General features: G+C 36.7%; 2 protein-coding genes across 4 annotated transcripts; both read right to left on the minus strand.

Annotated features, from left to right (window-relative positions):
* Positions 1–669: 669 nt before the first annotated feature.
* Positions 670–13,270, minus strand: LOC125820660 (protein FLX-like 3). Of its 3 annotated transcripts, XR_007442543.1 has the most exons (6): positions 13,077–13,213; positions 9,996–10,533; positions 9,719–9,864; positions 6,061–6,140; positions 5,767–5,955; positions 1,057–1,185 (listed from the first exon to the last, which is right to left on the minus strand). XR_007442543.1 is itself a non-coding variant. In XM_049500077.1 (5 exons), the coding sequence occupies exons 2-5, from the start codon at positions 10,520–10,522 to the stop codon at positions 5,872–5,874; spliced, it is 837 nt and encodes a 278-aa protein (XP_049356034.1). In that variant the 5' UTR covers positions 10,523–10,533; positions 13,077–13,270; the 3' UTR covers positions 5,619–5,871. The 3 variants fall into 3 exon arrangements, 2 of the variants coding, with proteins under 2 accessions (XP_049356035.1, XP_049356034.1); XM_049500077.1 differs by lacking the exon at positions 1,057–1,185 and having other exon boundaries at positions 5,619–5,955; positions 13,077–13,270; XM_049500078.1 differs by lacking the exons at positions 5,767–5,955; positions 6,061–6,140 and having other exon boundaries at positions 670–1,185.
* Positions 13,271–16,134: 2,864 nt separating this feature from the next.
* Positions 16,135–19,062, minus strand: LOC125820700 (uncharacterized). Its single transcript, XM_049500120.1, has 4 exons — positions 18,263–19,062; positions 16,737–17,666; positions 16,442–16,660; positions 16,135–16,362 (listed from the first exon to the last, which is right to left on the minus strand). The coding sequence occupies exons 1-4, from the start codon at positions 19,052–19,054 to the stop codon at positions 16,135–16,137; spliced, it is 2,169 nt and encodes a 722-aa protein (XP_049356077.1). The 5' UTR covers positions 19,055–19,062.
* Between the last annotated feature and the right edge of the window lie 171 nt (positions 19,063–19,233).

Genomic DNA, 19,233 nt, shown 5'->3' on the forward strand with positions numbered 1-19,233 from the left:
ATTTGAAAATTAGAGTTGTGTTTCAAACTCCTGAAGTTGAATTAGTGTTTCATACCCAACAGGCTGTGAAAAAAAATGTAATTTTTTGTTTTCCGATATTTACCACTCCCAATAAAGGTGGTGACTCTGTACACAAGGCATCTAGTTAAGAATAAAAAAATACTTATCACTCCACCACGACCCTTTGGCAGTAGGTAAAAGGTATTGTTTAGCTGCTTTAGTGTGGTATAAGCAAGAGGCAATGACAGCTCTGAATTTAGACGTTCCCTACCGTGTCAGGGCTAACGTCCGTGACCAGCACGGGCACCCACTATCTAGTATTACTATTACCCATAAAGGTAAAGGATCCTCTTCTGATGAACTTCAAAGAAATGTTAGTTTACGCTTATCTAACTAACATTGAGATTCCAAACTCCATCCATTTAATTCCCAGTAGAAAGAAATTAATGAAAAATAAGCAACAAGCTGTCCAGTACAAGACAAATAAAATTATGGCAAATGTGAACCTAGTATGCTGATGCAAACATTTTCAGCATTGTGAAGATCTGGTTATGCAACCTTACGGTCCCGATATTTCCATATCATGTATGTGCCATGTTGGTCCTGGTAAATTTTGTGATCTTACTATCAATCCAACAAGCTGTTTTTTGGATCCCCTCAATGTTAGAGTCCCGCTTTTGCATGCACAACATTGTGTTACTGCTCATAAACACAACCTCTGGGAGCATAAATATGTTTAAAAACATGTCAGTCCATTTGAAATTTTTGTTATGCGACTCACATATGTTGATTTAGTTATCCAGGATGCCGGGATGTGAGCTGATTCACAGTCAAAAGCTCCTCCCAATTATAAGAACGCCCTTCAACTCAGCCCTAAGTGGGAATGTCAATTAAATTGCTTTTGCTGACCATTCAATCTCATTCAGAAATACCCCAATTCAGATTGGCTTACATCAGATCGTCATGAGTTCCTAGACCCCTCTTTATCATAGGCATTGCTTAAATCAGACGTCATGAGCTCCCACAGCCTTTCTGCCATCGTCTACACTTGTCCCCTTGCCATCAAGTTGGGTAACTCGATCCTTGAGTGTTTCCTTAACAACAGCCGCCCACAAATGTCATACCATTGCATAAAGACAGCAAGATAAAAGTAAAGGTAAATTGAACAAAGCTTCCAGCTTTCATCTGCAAAAAAGGAAAGAAGGAACTATGATGAGAACACTGTTTGCAAGAAAATTTAAGAATCATAAATGATTATAATAAACAAGAGATTTGTGGAGAATAATGCAACTACATACATCATGGTGAGTTTGAGAACCACATAACAAGACAAAGGAATGTGAATAGGGAAATCTACCAACCATCAGATAGAACCACAAGATACGCTGATCCTTTTTTTCTTTTGGACAGAAGACAGAGGTTAATGATGATGTCTTGCATCAAATTGATGCAAAGTGGGTGAAATGGATGATTACATGTAAAGTATGTGAGATAAAAATGTGAAGTCAAAGCTTAAGGGTAAGTTCTACGGAATGGAGCGAAGTGTTGGTCAGTCAAAAACATCCATGTTCCAAAGATGATGATGCTCAAATGGGTGTGTGGGCATGCTAACACAGGAAAAAACCTATACATATACAGAACAATTTGGTATGACCGTTAAGGCAGTGTGTATTGATGCGCTAGTAGGAGGTGTGAGAGGTTGGTTGTAGTAGGAGTTAGGAGAGGTAAAGGTCGAGGTAGGGTGAAAAAGAACTGAGGGGGAGATGATTACACAAGGTAGGACACAACTTCAATTTACCGAGGACATGACCCTAGATAGGATAATTTGAAGGTTTGGGATTATGGTAGAAGATTGGTAGGTAGTTTGAGTGTTATCGCCTTTTTGTGTATATCTTATCCTCCTCAAACCCCACTTGCGAGATTATACAAGGTATGTTATTGTCGCAGTAGAGAAGAAAGACTAAATCAATGAGCAATCCAAGTGGAACAATAGTGTCCATTCTGTAGAATTGCTTGCACGATGGTGAGCCAAGATATTCTGGAACTTACAGCACCTAGGTTACTTATCTCAAATGCCAACAGATTCCTCCATTAACCTTAATTTTCTTCCAAATTTGCCCCTGAACTAAAACCCAACTGTCCTCAGTGAGCATTGAACAGTAAAACCTCATAAAATACCTCACGAAAATTGCCAACGAAAAGCAAGCATAGTTCAATTTTTAATGTTAACCTTTACATGTCAGCAACTTCAACGATCAAGCAAAGAACCAAGTTCACTCCACCTTCTGCCGATATGAGTGTGATTCCTTTAAATGTCTTTTACCAACTACAGGTAAAAGGTCACCCATTCAAGCACCCAAAACCAAGTATTACACTCAAAATAAGTTGGCCTCCACATAAATACAAGATTGTCACACTGTAAATAGTTCTAGTACCATTGGCTTCCTCTACTAAAGAGGACAAGTGTTTCAACTACTACATAAAAGACCGCAAGATGAAACTAAGCATAGGACGACCATTGTGTCATCCAATAATAACATGCCAGCAAGGTAGATTTCTAATTGTTACTTCAAACAATAACTATTACGTCTCATCTGTACCATTGTGTCTGTCATCCAAAAAAAAGGTGCCTACTATCAGCAAGGTAGATTCATAATTGTTTCTTCAAAAAATAACTACCACGTCTCAATCCAAACAAGTTAAAAGTGCCCTATATAACTCTTCATTACCCATTTCACTCCCATCTGAACTCTACTTATGTGAGCTTGCTCATATTACCCGTCTAAAGCCTGAAGAGAGGAGGACTACGATAGGCTGACCAAATTATGATGAATCCTCACGAAACTTGCATCTTCAACCACTGTTAAAAATATGTTGTCCTTTCCCAGGACAAGTAAATTAGCAGCTCATACAGTAAATACTTGAATGTCGAAGTGAAATCCTCATATAACAAATTAGAGTTAAGGGTAAAAAAACACATCTAAATTATCATTTTCTCGCGAGTTTCACATTTCAACTATTAGTTGTTTTCCTTTCCTACATTAACTATCATTATCTATGTATTAAAACACACCTCAAAACTGATTAGGCCAACTATCAGTTGTTCCCTATTTTTTTTTTAAAAAAACAGTAACTTTGTGTCACTATCCGTTGTTACCTATTCTTACCTGAACTATCACAATCTACTCAACTAGGTGTATTTTATACATAGATGGTGATAATTTAGGCAGGAAAAGGATAGATAATGATAGTTCAAGTAGGAAAAAAGAACTAATAGTTGAGGTGTTAAACTCGCGAAAAAATTATAGCTCATGTGTTTTTAATTATCATCTCAATAAATCAATGTTGGTTTCACTAAATAATAGTTCATGTTTTTTTTATCAGTTCCTCAATTGATTAACGTTGGTTTCCCATTTGCATCCCAAGAGGAACTTCCTATAAACAGTTCCCTAACAACAAGGGGAAGCGACATTGGAAGAGACAACACAACAAAGGAAGCAAGCACTGCTAACAAAAGGCTAAAAGTTGAAAATCTCAAAATAAACTCCTTTCCACACTGCATTCCCAGTCAATGGAACCCAAAATATATTCTTCCTTTCAATTAATTATGAATTGCAGTGGTCTGATAAAACAAGGATGCGTCTCAACCCCATAATATTTCTATGCAACTAGTAAAATGGAAAGGAATGGATACAGAGCATAATAATAAGAACAATATGGGCCCATTTGGTTTGGGTTGCAAGGTATATAATCTCCACCAAATTCAGCATAAGTTTATACCAAGTTTAGTGGGGGATGAAGGAAATTTAATCTAATGTTTGGTAGATTTTTTTTGTTTCCCACATAAATAAACATACAAATGCGGGAAACTATGTATTATTTATGTGGGATGAAATGAGGAATAGTCGTATTAAGTAATGCATGGATTGAACTGCTAAATGACCAACAAAAAAAGTCAGCAGTATATATCCCTACATAACTAATTCATGCATAACTTGTCCTCAATCCAAACAACTCCTAAAGGTTCAGAAAACCCCAGGATCTATAGGTTAGTGTAACTAAGACCTACACCTAGACTATAACCATCACAATCAGTACCCTAAACATTAGGCTGGTCTCGGCAAGAATTAGTCTTGAAGAAAATAAAGTCTTATTTCATAAGCATACAGAAGAAGAGTGGGAATGGGAGTTATCTACATCTAAATATTCCTGAACATAAACGCAGAGACAGAAAGAAGATAGAGAAGCACATCCAAGTATAATCTCTGGTAGAAAGATAGTACAATTTTAGGGCCCATCGAAACAGAATACTTGCCTATGGAATTTTGATAGGCAGTCATCACTTGCCAATGTAGCTTCCACTGTCTTCACTCAAGATTTCAAGGACCATCTCAATGTATGTGAGCAACTCGGGTTTCCATTGCTGCAGCCAGGATGACTGGCCTTATGAGCATTATAGCACAGCCACCTGTTAAGCGAAAGGTTAAGGAAGAATTACCCAGAAGTTGTCGTGGATGCTGCATTTTCAAATTCGAAAATGGGTTAAATCAGATCAGTGAGGGTATTTCAGTTCTCAACTCCAAGATTATGCCAGCTTCACCACTCTGCCTGTCCCTCAACTTGTAACCATGACTTCATTCCAAAGAACTGACAAGAGTCACAAGACCATGTTGATCTATTTTGAGCTGTGGTGGCAGCCTCCAATAGAACTGATAACTTGATATACCAACCCACAGTAAACACTGAGTAATACTAAACCTGCTATCTCCCCAAGGCACAATCCTTTCTCTCCAGTACTCATAACGATTTGAGTTCATCATTAATCATCAACTTCGTGGTTCTAGTACTCATAACGATTTGAGTTCATCATTAACCATCAACTTTGTGGTTCTAACTCCAATGAAATTGAGATAAGATAGTAACAACAGTTTCATAGCATTGCTATGTTTGCAGCAGACGACTACAAGAGCAGACTGCCATTATTAAGTGTAACATTTATGAGATAAACATGCACTGCTGCTGACTTTCTTCAAAAACATGTAACCTACCAGAGCTGCTTAACAAGAACCTCCCAAAATTTTCAAGAAACAGGAGAGAAATATCATCAATACAATCCTCACAGAGCAATCTACCATAACGGTTGTGGGGGCATCATTCATTTCCACTTTATACTAATTACTCTGGCCTCAAGAAAATATCCTACATGCTTGCAGAATAGTAATAATATGCAGTGCAGAACTTCTTCAAGTGAGTCTAGTGGTGCATATTCTGATGCGGATTATTGCACTGCATCAACTTCTTCTGCCAGTATGAGTGCCAACATACATTGCTCAAGGGAAGTCCAAAAGAATAAAATCGAGAAATCACGGGTTTGTGATGTCCAAAAAGCAAACCACCTCATGGTTAAGCTCCACATCCCAAAATACCGCTAGTAGGCCAAAACATTGGCAACTTCATATTCTCTACACTATCTACTAAGATAACTAAATACACCATCATACTTCTGAATCCATCAGCTAGTTCCTTGCAAAATGCTTCGTGATAATAGAAACTTAAACTGCTCGCTAGAATTATCAAGACAATCAAATGCTCAGAAAGCACAAAATGGACAGGGAATATGTACGCAACGAACTCAAACATTGCTATTTAAACTACAAAGTCATAACATTAGGCATTAATTAAAAAAATCCAGTTCCATCAACTATGGAAGAGCCTTAATTACCCTATACAGTTTAAGATAAAAGGCAGCACACAGTACTTCAGTACCCGAATATTATGGTTCCACATCAGAGACTAGAAAATATAAACACAACTACAAGAATAAAAAAGAGGCCCTTCTTCCTATTGGACAGCAAGCGAACAGAGAACACCTCAGCGACGATTCATTTGAGGTTTCTCAAGTCCTCCCCGTGAAGCTGAAGCAGCACCATACAAAGGACCCTTGTCAGCAGCACCCTGAGAATAATGGATGAATGTCAATGCACCAAGTCGACTCTACCTATGATGTTTGCTATGACCACTAAAATAAACTCCCAATCAAGTGACTGGAAATATTCATACCATATGAACCCCATATCCCTCGCCATAAGGTGCAGGGAAACTTGCATCATGTCTTCCATATCTCATCCCATATGATCCACCTTTAGCAAACAGATAATAAATCGTTAACATAAGCAACCAAAAGAACAAAGCATCCTCTGATTTCTTAAACTGCTTAACCACTCTGGACGTGTAAACTGTATGATCTAATTTTGTCATTGGTGATCAAGAGTGAAACATTTTCAAGTCTACTACTCAAACAGAAGAGGGTTATTAAGGTACAACTCGTAATCATTCTTCTCACTACCTTTAGCTAAAGAAGGTAAGAGGATGGATTTTGAAGAACTTACCAAAAGATCCTATAAAAGGAATGGAGTCCATCATGTAAGGTATATATCTTCTCCTATATCTACATTTTATTTTTGGAGGGGGGTTACTTGGTGGCAGATAGGCCAACTTCTATCATCAAACAAATGAAACTAAAGGGGACTTTTCACTGCAATTCCAGAATGAGATTCTATACCCAAGTCTCAAGACCATTTCGCCTCAAAGTACAAATCTTGCAATCCATTAAATAGAATCAGAAAATCCTGATAAAAAATGGCTGATTTTACTTGGAATCACAACTAAAAGCCTTGTAACCTAACTCTACAACCGGTTAAAAAAGGAACTCCTATCGTAATAGCTCAAGCCTCAAAAAATTTAAAAAGATAATGCTAAAGTGACTCATACATTAAAAACCCATAAAAATCCAAGGCAAAAATTACCACTCAGCAACTCTTCCCACCCACCTGAATGTTTGGGGCCTTTGGATCCGAGAGTCATCACATGTTTTTGTGATTCCCTACTTCTTTGATATACAAAAGCTTGTCGATGGCGGATTTTGCCCCTACTACCAATAAAATTATTCATCTCATGAAAAGCATGTTTGGTCTGCATACACTCTACCCTCCCCAAAACTCACCTATGTGAGTTCACTGTGTAACTTGTAAAAAACATGTTTGGGTTATAGAAGAATAGCTCCCAGATCCTAGGATTGCCAGATTAGGCAATACCTGAATAAGCATGGAGGCTAACCTGGGACAGCAAATTGGGAAGAACACAACAGAGAAATTACAATATCCCAATAAAGCGTATAGACAATACTTATATAAGAGCTATTTAAGAAATTATAAGAAACCTGAAAGGAACCAATATAAGAAAATTACAGCAATGAATTCGCATAGTAACAATAGGATAATGTTAAGTAGATCTTTTGCTAATTCAATCTACATGGTCCTTACTGAACCATTTGAAATATTTTTTTGGACGAGAATAGATCACTCCATCTGATCTCCTCTTCTATTTTCTTTTTCTTTGGGAGTATTAGTTTAGTTAAATTGTACATAGAGGCTAGAGCTACATAATAAGATCAGGTTCCTTATATCATAATAGCATGACGCAGGTAGGCCTATAGCTGCACTATTTTAAGGCATTATGTAATGTCACACATATGCTTTATCGGATTGAAGAAATCTAATCCAGCTGTAAGAAGGAAGTTGTTCAAGAAAACTAGATTGTGCCTTGCAATGGCTGCCGGCTGCAATGAAGGTGGGGGACTCATGGTTGTAACCAATGGAATCTATTGTATTAAATAGAAGTATGTGTAGGAAAAATATAACCAATGGTGGATCTACATGTTGGGTTCACTTGCACTCGTGCTCCATTTTCTAACCACGCGTAATACTATTGCAAATTTTATAAACTTACCTATATTTGACTTGGGGAACCCAGGCTGTAAAGAGTCTATGATGCACTCTAAAAAGCTATGCTGCACTGCAAAAGCAATTGATCGGGGATGTGACATAAAAGAAGGAAAACGGCGGTGCTTTTTCTTCCCTTGATGATATTGTGTCTTGTATCAAATACAGTACAGTACTATATTTTTAGCCCCTTATTCTCCTTCCAATTTCTAAACTTTCTGATTCATTTCTGACCATCCATCACCATTCCTTGCATACTTCCTCTCAATTCATACGATAAGTCAGTAAATAAAGAAGTTTGTGATATATTTCTCTAAATAAAATTATCTCCTAAAAGTGTGGGAATAGTTATTGAGTTTGCTTCCACTAGATTCAAAAGATCTATGTTCTCATAAAAATTATCTCGGGGTTAATTGGACAATGCCCAGAACCACTTTTGAGGTACTAACACGCTGGCAAGGAATTGGGAAGAGAGGATCAAAGGGAGATTGGTGGAAAAATGTACCTGCTTGCATATGGTGGACACTATGGAAAGAAAGGAATGGAAGGTGCTTTGAAGGGAGGACTAGCCCAGACGATCAAGATGAGATGCCTTAGTCTTTTGTTTTTGGTGTAAGCAAGATTTAGTGCGGGAAGTAGATAGTTTAGTGGAGTTTATAGGACAATTGTAAATTTTTGAAATTTTGGTTTTGGATTTGAGAATGATGGCACCCCCTGGGGGTTTGTAAACCCTCCTCATCAATTTCTTGATGAGGTCCTTTTGTGTGAATACAAAGTTACCTATTTCAAAAAAAAAAAAAAAAAACTGAATAGAGAGTAGTGGGGGGTATGTGGTGTTGTGGGACAGCAGAGAGAGTGGATAGTGGCAATCAGATGATAACTTGCAAATTTGTGGGAATCAATTCGTTCCTGGGAGTAGTCTACACAGACTGATAAAAATTGAAAGGAGGAAATCTGCTAGGTATTGGATGCTGTTAGAAGTATATGTGATGGGCCTTCGGAGATATGTGCATATTTTAACATTACTAGATACTCATTTGAGAGAACAAATTGCAACAGAATATCAGGGGAAATGGCTGAATTCTCAGAACTGATTAATGATGTGGTACGGTTTGATCCTCCTTTATTTGGAGGATCTTATGCGTTGAGAAGGGGAGAAAATCATAGGAGTGCATCAAGAATTGACAGGTTTCTCTACTGTAGTGAGAGGAACTATTCTTACAGATCAGTCCATCGTTCCTAAACTTAGTTATGATCATAGCCCATTTGCTTACATGTGGTGAACTGGAGTACAAGAAATCTTACTTTAAGTTTGTGAGCAATGGTGGCTTGTAGTAGAAGGATTCAAGGACAAAGTCAAAGGAAAGAGATGGTGGGGAGCAGCAAGACCTTCATGAATATGGTTGACACTGTAGAGGGGAAGAAATGGGAGGTGTTTCGAATACAGATTTAATTCTATAATTAAAATTAAGATGTAAAGAAGATAATGTAGAGGAGGCTTACGAGTTAGTAGAGATTCTAGGGTCTCCATAATTAGTCTTAGAACAAAATTGTTCAAATATTTTGGAGGTCTCTAGCACGTTCTTAATGCTGACAAATACAGCTTACCAGTCTCAGAGGAAAAAACCGATTGTGCACTATCATGGGAATTAACGCAGCAGACACCCAAAGCCCAAACTTTAATGCTTCTCAAAGTTCCCAACACTAAGTCTTATGGATTGTGGAAAAAATAAACTAATGATTCTATTTAGACTCTGCCATTTCAGTATCAGAAATCCCCAAGACTCTAGCATCAATGGTTACTGATGGATTGGGTCAAATCTGCTCCCAATAGCAATTGGAGAAGCAGAAAAACAGTACCTCCACTAGAAAGGAAGACATGTAATCTTCTCTTCACATGCTTCTAAAATAAAAGGAATAAACTTGTAAGAGCATACCTGCAGCCCATGCTCTACCATCAGAATTAGAAAGCTCAGCTCGTAGCTTCTCAACTTCACGTGCCATAGTAACCAAATTTGTTTCCATTGCCTGTCTCTGATCCATGAGTTCAACTTTTGCCTTCTTTTCGTACTCAATGGCAGACCTAGAAGTCATGAGCAAATTAATACAAGGGTTTCAACTCCTAATGGGCACCGGGCAGGTTTGTGACATAACAGCATTCCATGTTAATCATATCTCCATAAAAAAAGAAAAAAAAATAATAAGAGCAGATACCTAGCGCGCAAAAGCTCTTGATGCAGCCCATCAATCTCACCCCTGAAATGAGGAATCTGTTGGCTATCAGCTTGTAGCTTGGCAAGGTCCTTGGTGAGGGTCTGTACCTGGCCAGTTAGATCCTGCTTCATAATATTAAGCTTCTGAACTTCAACATGGAGCTGTTTAGCCTCATTTTTCAGAGGTTCTGTAGCTCGAAGATCTCCTTCAAGCTTCAAACCTCTTTCGATAAGTTCCCTGGAGCGAATCTCATGCTCCGCTTGCATATCACCTATGGCAAGGTTCATTCGATATACCTCCTCCTTTGCAGCAGCTGATTCCCGTTGAAGAGCTATTCGATCTTCAACTAATCTCCTGTTTTCACCCAGAAGTCTGCGTATCTCAAGATGTTGTATTTCAAGTTCCTCCTCTAACAAGGCAGGATGAGGAGTGGGTCGAGGCATAGGACCCCGGGCAATATGCCCTTCTGCAGGAAAGCCCCGGCGGTTATCAAATGCTTCCCGAGGAATGCGATTTCTTCCTGCCATCTCACACAGTGCTGTAAAAGAGTAACAGCAGCAAAAAGGATTAGACCACAACAATAAGGAACAATCATCTTGGAAACAAGTAATGATACAGCAGTTCAACTAAGTCTTAAACAAAGCAGATGAGTAAGGCAGTTCACTCAAAAAAAAAACTTAGTCTAAACAAAGCAGGTGATGTAAGTTACAAAAACAAATTTGTAGAAGTTAAGGCAAGCAACCAAGGGAAGCTTCGCAGACCTAATATTATTACAATTCTTGATAATGCCAAGAGAAAACAAAAAAAGATTTTGACATAAATTTATAATTCAAGTTCCTTTGTTGAAGGGGGAGAGAGGAATTCCAGGAAATAGTATATAGAGAAAGACAAGTTCTATAAAAAAAAAAAACAAGTCTATCAGACTATCACTGCCTGGTGGCATTCCAGAAAAATCTACTGTATTGAAACTAAGGACCAAAGTTCAGAAAGGCAAAGAAAAGAAAGAGTAGAGTGAGAATAATACTAAGATTGTCAATTAGTTAAGACAGATAAACATGTAGCTTGTAAATACGCAGAAATACATCCAAACCTGTATTCAGACAAAATCTAGTAGAAACTCATTTCATTCAAAAGTAAAACAAAAAGAAATTTTTGAAGATACAAAAGATACTACGGAGAAAAGTCAGGAAATCCATTAAAAAAAGGGTCAATTCTATTGCTACCGCTTAAACAACCATCCGTCTACCTACTCTCTTCATTTCTTTCCTTTCCCGTTTCCTTGAATTCATTCTTGATTGAGGTTTTTGTCATCTTGCTTTCTTTTTTTCACTTTTTCCTAATCAATAAAATTTCTACAGTTTCCACGTGTGTATCATTACAAAGAGTCATCTTCTTTCTCGGAGCAATGCAACAAAGAAAGAAGATTCTTCAAGAAGTCTCCACAATAAGATTGCTTAATACTTAAGCAGACTTGTGATATTTAAAAGATTGCCAAATCGAAAAGATTGACCTAACGAAACTAGAGGAAGCTGGATGTGATCGGACATAAAAGATGCACATCTGAATGTTGATCAACTTAAAAATAGTGGCAACTGCAAAAACGCAGTTTACTGATCCAAAAAAAAAGAATTCATTTAATTGGCAGGGTCAGATACTGCACAAGAAAACTACCACTAGACAACGTTACTTGACTATTCGATGCCTGCTTAACTAGAATTATAAGACAATCACATCCGTTGGTGGTCCAGTGGTTTGTGCTTGAGACTTCCATGTTGGAGGTCTCAAGTTCGAAACCCATTGCCAGCAAAAGCAAAGGGTTTGCCTTTTGGGTCGAGCTAACCTGGTGCGGATTACCTCTCCGGTGTTGTTTGCGAGCTATTGCATAGAAGCGAGGTTTTACCCTGTCCGCACCCAAAGAGTGGCAGCTGCAAGTTTGTTTATATATATATATATATATAATCACCTCTTTTGTTTTCCTCTTCTTTCTTATTTCAATTCTATTGACATCCGTCTACCTACTCTCTTCATTTCTTTCCTTTCCCGTCTCCTTGAATTCATTCTTGATTGAGGTTTTTGTCGTCTTGCTTTCTTTTTTTCACTTTTACCTAATTAATAAAAATTCTACAATTTCCACGTGTGTATCTTTACAAAGAGTCATCTTCTTTCTCGGAGCAATGCAACAAAGAAAGAAGATTCTTCAAGAAGTCTCCACAATAAGATCGCTTAATACTTGAGCAAACTTGTGAAATTTCAAAGATTGCCAAGTCGAAAAGATTGAATCAAAGATGTGACCGGATTTCATACCTAACGAAACTAGAGGAAGCTGGATGTGATCGGACATAAAAGATGCACATCTGAATGTTGATCAACTTAAAAAATAATGACAACTGCAAAACGCAGTTTACTGATCCATAAAAAGAATTCATTTTATTGGCAGACTCAGATACTGCACAAGAAAACTACCACTAGACAACGTTACTTAACTATTTGATGCCTGCTTAGATGTGAGCTAAACCTTAAATAGAATTATAAGACAATCACCTCCGTTACCATTCGGGGTGGCCTAGTGGTTTGGGCTTGAGACTTCCATGTTGGACGTCTCACATTCGAAATCCCTTGCCAGCGAAAGCAAGGGGTTTGCCTTCTGGGTCGAGCTAGGGTGTGGGTTACCACTCCCGTGTGGTTTGCGAGCTATTGCATAGGAGTGGGGTTTTTCCGTTTACCTACTCTCTTTATTTCTTTCCTTTCCCGTCTCCTTATATTCTTTCTTGATTAAGGTTTTTGTTATCTTGCTTTCTTTCTTCACTTTTACTGGATTGCCTTTTTTCTCTACTAATCAGTAATCAGTAAGTCCCTAAGAAATCTCTTTTTTCTCTACTAATCAATAATCAATAAGTCCCTGAGAAATTTCTACAATTTACACGTGTGGATCTTTACAAAGAGTCATCTTCTATCTAGGAGCAATGCAACAAAGAAATAATATTCTTCAAGAAGTCTCCGCAATAAGATCGCTTAATACCTAAGCAGACTTGTGATATTTCGAAGATAGCCAAATCGAAAAGATGTGATCGGATTTCGTACCTTATGGAACTAGAGAAAGCTGGATGTGATCGGACAAGTCGCCGTAGAGGTGCCTCCGGCTCCGCCGCTGTGCAGAATTGTTTGTGCAGAAATATTTTAGGGTATTTTAGCGATGAAAGTGCAAGTGAAAGTAAAAGTAAATTATACATTCCATGAAAGTTTATCACGGTTAGCTCATGGACCTTTTGGGGATTGGGCCTACCATAAATTTTAGGAATCACACTTTTAATATGAAATTACAATTTATTTCTATCTACAATTTATTTCTATTTAGTTTGTAATTACATTAATTCTTGAAAATTTAAAATAAACCAAATACATAGTATGTAGCTCAAATATATTATAAAATAAACCGGATACATAATATATAACTCGGATACATTAAAAACTAGCTCGGATACATCATATACATATATATAAGAGAATCTTAGGCCCGCCTACGTGGCACCACCACAAACCATAATTATCTTCTTTTTTTTTTTTGATAACCGAGAAATCCGTCTATGACCCGCCCTTTGGACCAATCACAGTCTTCTAAACTCGATGGATAATGGGCCCGCCCCTCTACCCTTCACCACTTAAATACCGGTTTTCGCTTTGCATGGTGTGGGGTTTGAACCTGCGACCTAAGCCACAAATCCTCCACCTTTTGCCACTTGAGCTAGGCCTTGGGGGCCAAACCATAATTCTCTTTTAATTTATTTATTTACAAACTACCATTCCCCTTTCATGAGAAGTTATGAAATTTATGAAAAGTTGTGACTTTTATGAAAAGTTGTGACTTTTATGAAAAGTTGCGACTTTAATTAATAGTTGCGATTTTTATGAAAAGTTGTGACTTTTATGAAAGGTCGTGACCTTTCCGAAGGGTTACAACTTTTCCAAATAGTTGTAACATTTCCGATAAGACACAATAAACATTTGTTCACACTACCATTATTGTCTATAAATAGAGGGATTTTCTCTCATTTTAAAATAATGAAAATTATGAACCTCCTCTTCCTCCTCCTCCTCCTCCTCCTTCTTCACAATAAATATTTGTGTACTTTGCTCATGTTGAGTGGCTCACTGACACCAATGCTTATGTTGTAGATTTTGGTATGTATATTTACAGTCATAAATTTATGTTTATGTTATTAAGGATAAATGATAAGATGTAATAATTTTTATTTCTTTAAATTATTAATGACAGATAGGTTTTAAGTATTACTTTATAAATCCATGCTATTAAATTCCCGCGCAAAGCGCGGGTAATTTTATTAGTTATAAAATAATTTAGAATTAGGAGAGAAATAAGGGATTTTAGAGGTTTTTAGAAATAGAAGGGAATATTAGAAATATGGGAAACATAAGACGTGTATTTTAGTAATTTTTCCAAGATATTTATGTTAGCGTCCTACGGGCTCAAGTTAATATTCTCTGTATTGTTTTTATTTTTATCGATCATACTCAGAGAGATAATGCACGAAAAATAACCTTATTTAGTCAGAAAGACTAGCATAATTTCTTTAAGGTAAAAGAGAATAACCCAAAAAAGAAAAAAGATTACACGGAATAAACATATGCAGCTTTATGCTTCAAAGTGTGAGAAAACCTTTTCTATCAGTGACCGATTTACGAAACAAGGAGTTAAGTAAGGGCCAGGAGATTGATAAAAGAACCTGACCGAAGTCAGTTCATTTATTTGAGAATTCTCAACTAGTTTGACTCATACTTAATTCAGCAAAGTGATTCACCAAAAAAGATAATTTTCCAATTTAAATTTTACAATCCATTATTATCAAAGAACATTAAAGAGTCAACCCCTAAATTCCCAAACAATTATTACCAAGAAAAGGTAATTGCTCCCCACCCCCAAATATCAAGATTATCAAGTTTACACAGCGCTGCAAATTTGATAGAGCAAGGGTTTGGATTCAATGATGATTTATACGTGCAAAATAAAAATTGGCTCGACAATATCAAATGGATCAGTATCAAACTAAAATGAGATAAGTGGTTAAAACACACCTAAAATATACCTTTTTTTTTAGTTTCATACCTGAACTATTGAAAGTGTGAGAAACACACCTAAACTATTACACTTTAGTTTGAAAAACACACCTCTGTGCTGACTGGACCAAATGTGTGTGTACACACTCTTTTACGCGCATGTGGCCTTGATTTTCGTCCACATGGCTTCTTCTTTTTTTTAAAATAAAATATCAAAACACACCTAAACTATAAAATTGTTTGACTTCCTCACCTAAACTATTAGGAGAGTAAGAAACACACCTAAACTATCATTCATAAATTTGAGAAACACACCTTAAATTATATGTTACACTAGTTGCTTAAACTCGCTCAAAAGGGACTGATATTTGTATATCAATGATGCCATACAAGGAATCCACGACGCCCTTTGGTAGCTTTAATAATTTGAGGGGTGAGTGTTTGTCCATGACATCAGATTCTATTTTTTTGTTTGTTTAATAATTAGTTAGACTATATTTGTGGTATCATTATGCCACCAAATAGAGCATATTTTCTTTCTATTGAATTGTCGCTTTTTACAGACTACTTCATCAATCATTTTCTGATTACGACTATTTAAACAACTATGAGCAGCTAAGGATAGAAGTCACCAAAGCATTTTTAGTAGCTCGAAGTAGAAAATTGGTTGGCTCTAGTTTGTATAGTATAGAAACACTAAAACCAAGTAATGCATGCTTAAATTTGCACAGCAACCTACAACTATATTAAACTACTTGGGCTGCAAATTAGTAACTGTGTTTAGTAACATCAAAATACACAACCAAAATTTGATACCATCCTATTCACAACCCAAATTCAATACCATTATATTCATAACCAAAATACACGACTTAAGAACAGTTCGAACCACATGAAAAATCAGTCACCATGTTTAGTAGATTACAATAACTACTTGGGCTGCAAATTAGTCACCGTGTTTAGTAACATTAAAATTCATAACTAAAAGTCGACATCGTCCTATTCACAACCAAAATACGTGACTTAAAAATAGTTCGAGCCACATGAAAAATCAGCCACATCATCCCTAAACACCTTTAGTTCTTGTTGCACCTTGTGATGAAGTTTGTGACTTGATGTTCTTCTGTCTAAGCAAAGCACTTTTATGTTGAAGTTGTCTTCCTGTGATAGCACTTTTCCCCTTCCATTTAAGACATTTACTTGGTGCATACCTAAGGTCACCGGTGACAATAGCTGAACTTATCAGTTTCTCTTGTGCTCCACTCTTGATTACCCTACTAATAGATCTTCCTTGCTGTAAAGTAATAAAGAGTCGTTAAATTATTTTTAAGAAGTTTAATCAAGAATATAAGCTTATTAACTCTTGTTTTTACCTCGACACAAATAAAACCATCTTTGCTCACAAATACTCCATGACCCACTACTCTTGGCCTCTTAAATGCATTATTTGCACCTTTTCTATTACCACTGTCACTTTGCACTATTGCTTGAGATGGTTCAGAAGATTGAGATTGTTGCACTGCTTGAGTGGGGTGAGATTTCTGCTTGCCACTTCTTTTACTACTGGCAGATGCTTGTGATGTAGCAATACCCTATGCAAAGAATAATTTTGAAAGTGTTAAAGGTATTAATATACTATAAATAAACATTAATAGAAATCAAATGTACCTCTGAAGTGGCTGGAGGTTTGTTTGGACATGTTCTTATATTGTGACCTTTTGACTTACAAGCGGAGCAATTCATGGTTTTTCCCCTCTTTGGAAGCTTTCCAGAACTTGGTACCTCTCCAAGTTCCTTCTTTCTTTTTTTACCAGGCCTTCCTGGCATTTTCCTAACAGGAGGTGGCTCAACTTTTGGATTCAATGTCTCGGGCCACATCTTCATGTTTGTTACTGGTTGTAAAAAATGTTTATAAGCTTTCAGGTAGGTTTCTTTTTTGTACCACTTACAAACCGAGTCAAGGAGATTAGCTTTATCGTGATGTATAGCTGCTATTGCATGTGCACAAGGAATCCCTTTCAATCCCCAACTTCTACAAGTGCAAGTTCCTTGAATTAGGTTAACCACATGTATATATGGACTATCCTTCACTTCATACCCAATATCACCATTCCAACTAATTTCCACCCTCATTGACTTCTTCACATTTGTATTTAGCACCAACATTGCCATTGGAGAAATGTCATGAGTCCAACTATTTACAAATGTTGTCACTTTAGTGAATCTATTCATTACCTTTTTCCTTATTTCTTCAAGCATACTGATGATAGTCTTGTGCCTAGCACCCAACACCCAAGCATTAAAACTTTCAGCCATATTGTTATCCACACTGTCACATTTTGAGGATGTCCTAAACTGTGCTTTGGACCATCTATTAGGATTGAAGTTTACCAAGTCATTAGAAATATCTTTGCCTAATTGTGCTAATTTATCCAAGTTCTTCCTGAGTTCAGCTTCAAATGTTGATCTAGCACAAGCCCAAAACCTCTTTCTTTCCTCAACACCTTTCCAGTTTTTTGACCAGTTTGCAAGTATATGTCTTGCACACATTCTTTGTTCACATTCTGGAAGCAACTCCTGAACAGCTAAATATAATCCCTGAAAAACTTATGTGTTTAAAATCACTCAAAATAATAACTAAAATATATGTTGCTTGGAGTACTCTTCAAAAATGTCAACGAGGGCATGTTGAATTAGCCAAAAGTAGTGTATTTTTTGTTAATTCAATACAAGTGTGGCATCAAAAGTGAAGAGTCCGCACAACTAAGACTAACATCACTTAACAACTAAAGCTAAAAGGGATGAAAATAGTAGCAAAAAAAAAAAAAACAGTAGCTAAACAAGTTGAATAACAAAGTACCACTAGAGTTTCTAATTTTGTGGACAAGATAAAATGTTGTTATGAACTATCAAAAGGTCCTTACAAAATGCTGAAATCAATAGTTAAAAACTACTTATAACACATCAGCTAAAAAACTCATGAAATCAGTAGTTAAAATTGGATGATAAGAGATGAAAACAGAGGTTAAAAAAGAGCTTAAATTAGTAGCTAAAATAACTTAAAACACATTAACTAAAACTTGTAAAATCAGTAGCTAAAAAAGCTGAAAACAGCAGCTAATATTGGCTAAAAAAGCTGAAAATAGCAGCTAATATTGGCTAAAAAAGCTGAAACCAAAGGATAAAAGTCGTACCTTTTGCATATCACTTATGATAGTCAATCCTTCTCCTTCATCATTAATGTCCAAATCAGATTTCAAGATTCTCAAAAACCAAGTCCAAGTTTCTCTACTTTTAGTTCCAACAACAGCCCATGCTATTGGGAACATCTGATTATTCCCATCCTTTGCAATAGCAACAAGTAGCTGGCCTTTAGATATTCCCTTCAAAAAACAACCATCTAACCCAATGCACTTTCTACAACCCTCAATGAATCCTTTTTTCAAAGCTGAAAAACAAATATAAAAGGAATGAAAGAGTTTTTTTCCATCATCACAATTTGTCACTTTCACCACACAAGTGCTTCCTGGATTTGATTCAAGAAGCATATCTCTATAGTCATAGATTCTACTAAACTCAGCAACATGATCACCCATTATCTTTTTCAACACCATTTTTCTGGCCTTCAAACACACGAACTTACCAACATACAATCCCATGTCTGTCCTGACCAAATCTTGTATTTCCCATCCCTTTATGCAAGGTTGAGAAACAATTCTACTTTTATAGTACTTAGCCAAAAACTTAGAGTTGGACATTGTGTTGGTATTGGTCCTATAACACTTATGTCTAGGATTGTAGGTTTTTATAATGAAATCGGAAGATTTGAAATCTTTGCTTGCATAAAGTATCCAAGGACAGCCATTAGCTTTGTATTTTACTCTGACCCTTCTTTGATCATTGTGGATCTTATCCAGTTGACAACCTCTCTCAATTGCATACTTGCTCAAAGCTTCTCTAAATTTTTTTACATTTTCAAATACCATATTAAGTTGCCACACAACTTTTTTCCATGTTGGATCATAAGAGACCCTCTTGTTCTTCTTTCTTGCCCTTAAAATATCAGATCTTTCAATATCTATTTCCCCCTCACTTTCACTTTCAAAACTATCGGCATCAGAACTGTCATAAAAAGGCTCATCACCTACTAGCTTACCAGTTAAAT

The sequence above is a fragment of the Solanum verrucosum genome, unplaced genomic scaffold (assembly GCF_900185275.1).
Source record: "Solanum verrucosum unplaced genomic scaffold, falcon-dt-bn FXZP01000117.1, whole genome shotgun sequence".
Classification (NCBI taxonomy): Eukaryota; Viridiplantae; Streptophyta; class Magnoliopsida; order Solanales; family Solanaceae; genus Solanum; species Solanum verrucosum.

What these genes read in the sequence shown, in the direction of transcription:
- LOC125820660 (XM_049500077.1), bottom strand. Translation starts at nt 10,522, where the DNA reads ATGGCAGGAAGAAATCGCATTCCTCGGGAAGCATTTGATAACCGCCGG. An exon ending in CAAGAGCTTTTGCGCGCTAG is followed by an intron (nt 9,865 to 9,995) that starts GTATCTGCTCTT and finishes CATGACTTCTAG; the next exon opens with GTCTGCCATTGAGTACGAAA. An exon ending in AGGGATATGGGGTTCATATG is followed by an intron (nt 5,956 to 6,060) that starts GTATGAATATTT and finishes CATTATTCTCAG; the next exon opens with GGTGCTGCTGACAAGGGTCC.
- LOC125820700 (XM_049500120.1), bottom strand. Translation starts at nt 19,054, where the DNA reads ATGGTATTTGAAAATGTAAAAAAATTTAGAGAAGCTTTGAGCAAGTAT. An exon ending in AACCTCCAGCCACTTCAGAG is followed by an intron (nt 16,661 to 16,736) that starts GTACATTTGATT and finishes TTCTTTGCATAG; the next exon opens with GGTATTGCTACATCACAAGC. An exon ending in ATGGTTTTATTTGTGTCGAG is followed by an intron (nt 16,363 to 16,441) that starts GTAAAAACAAGA and finishes ATTACTTTACAG; the next exon opens with CAAGGAAGATCTATTAGTAG.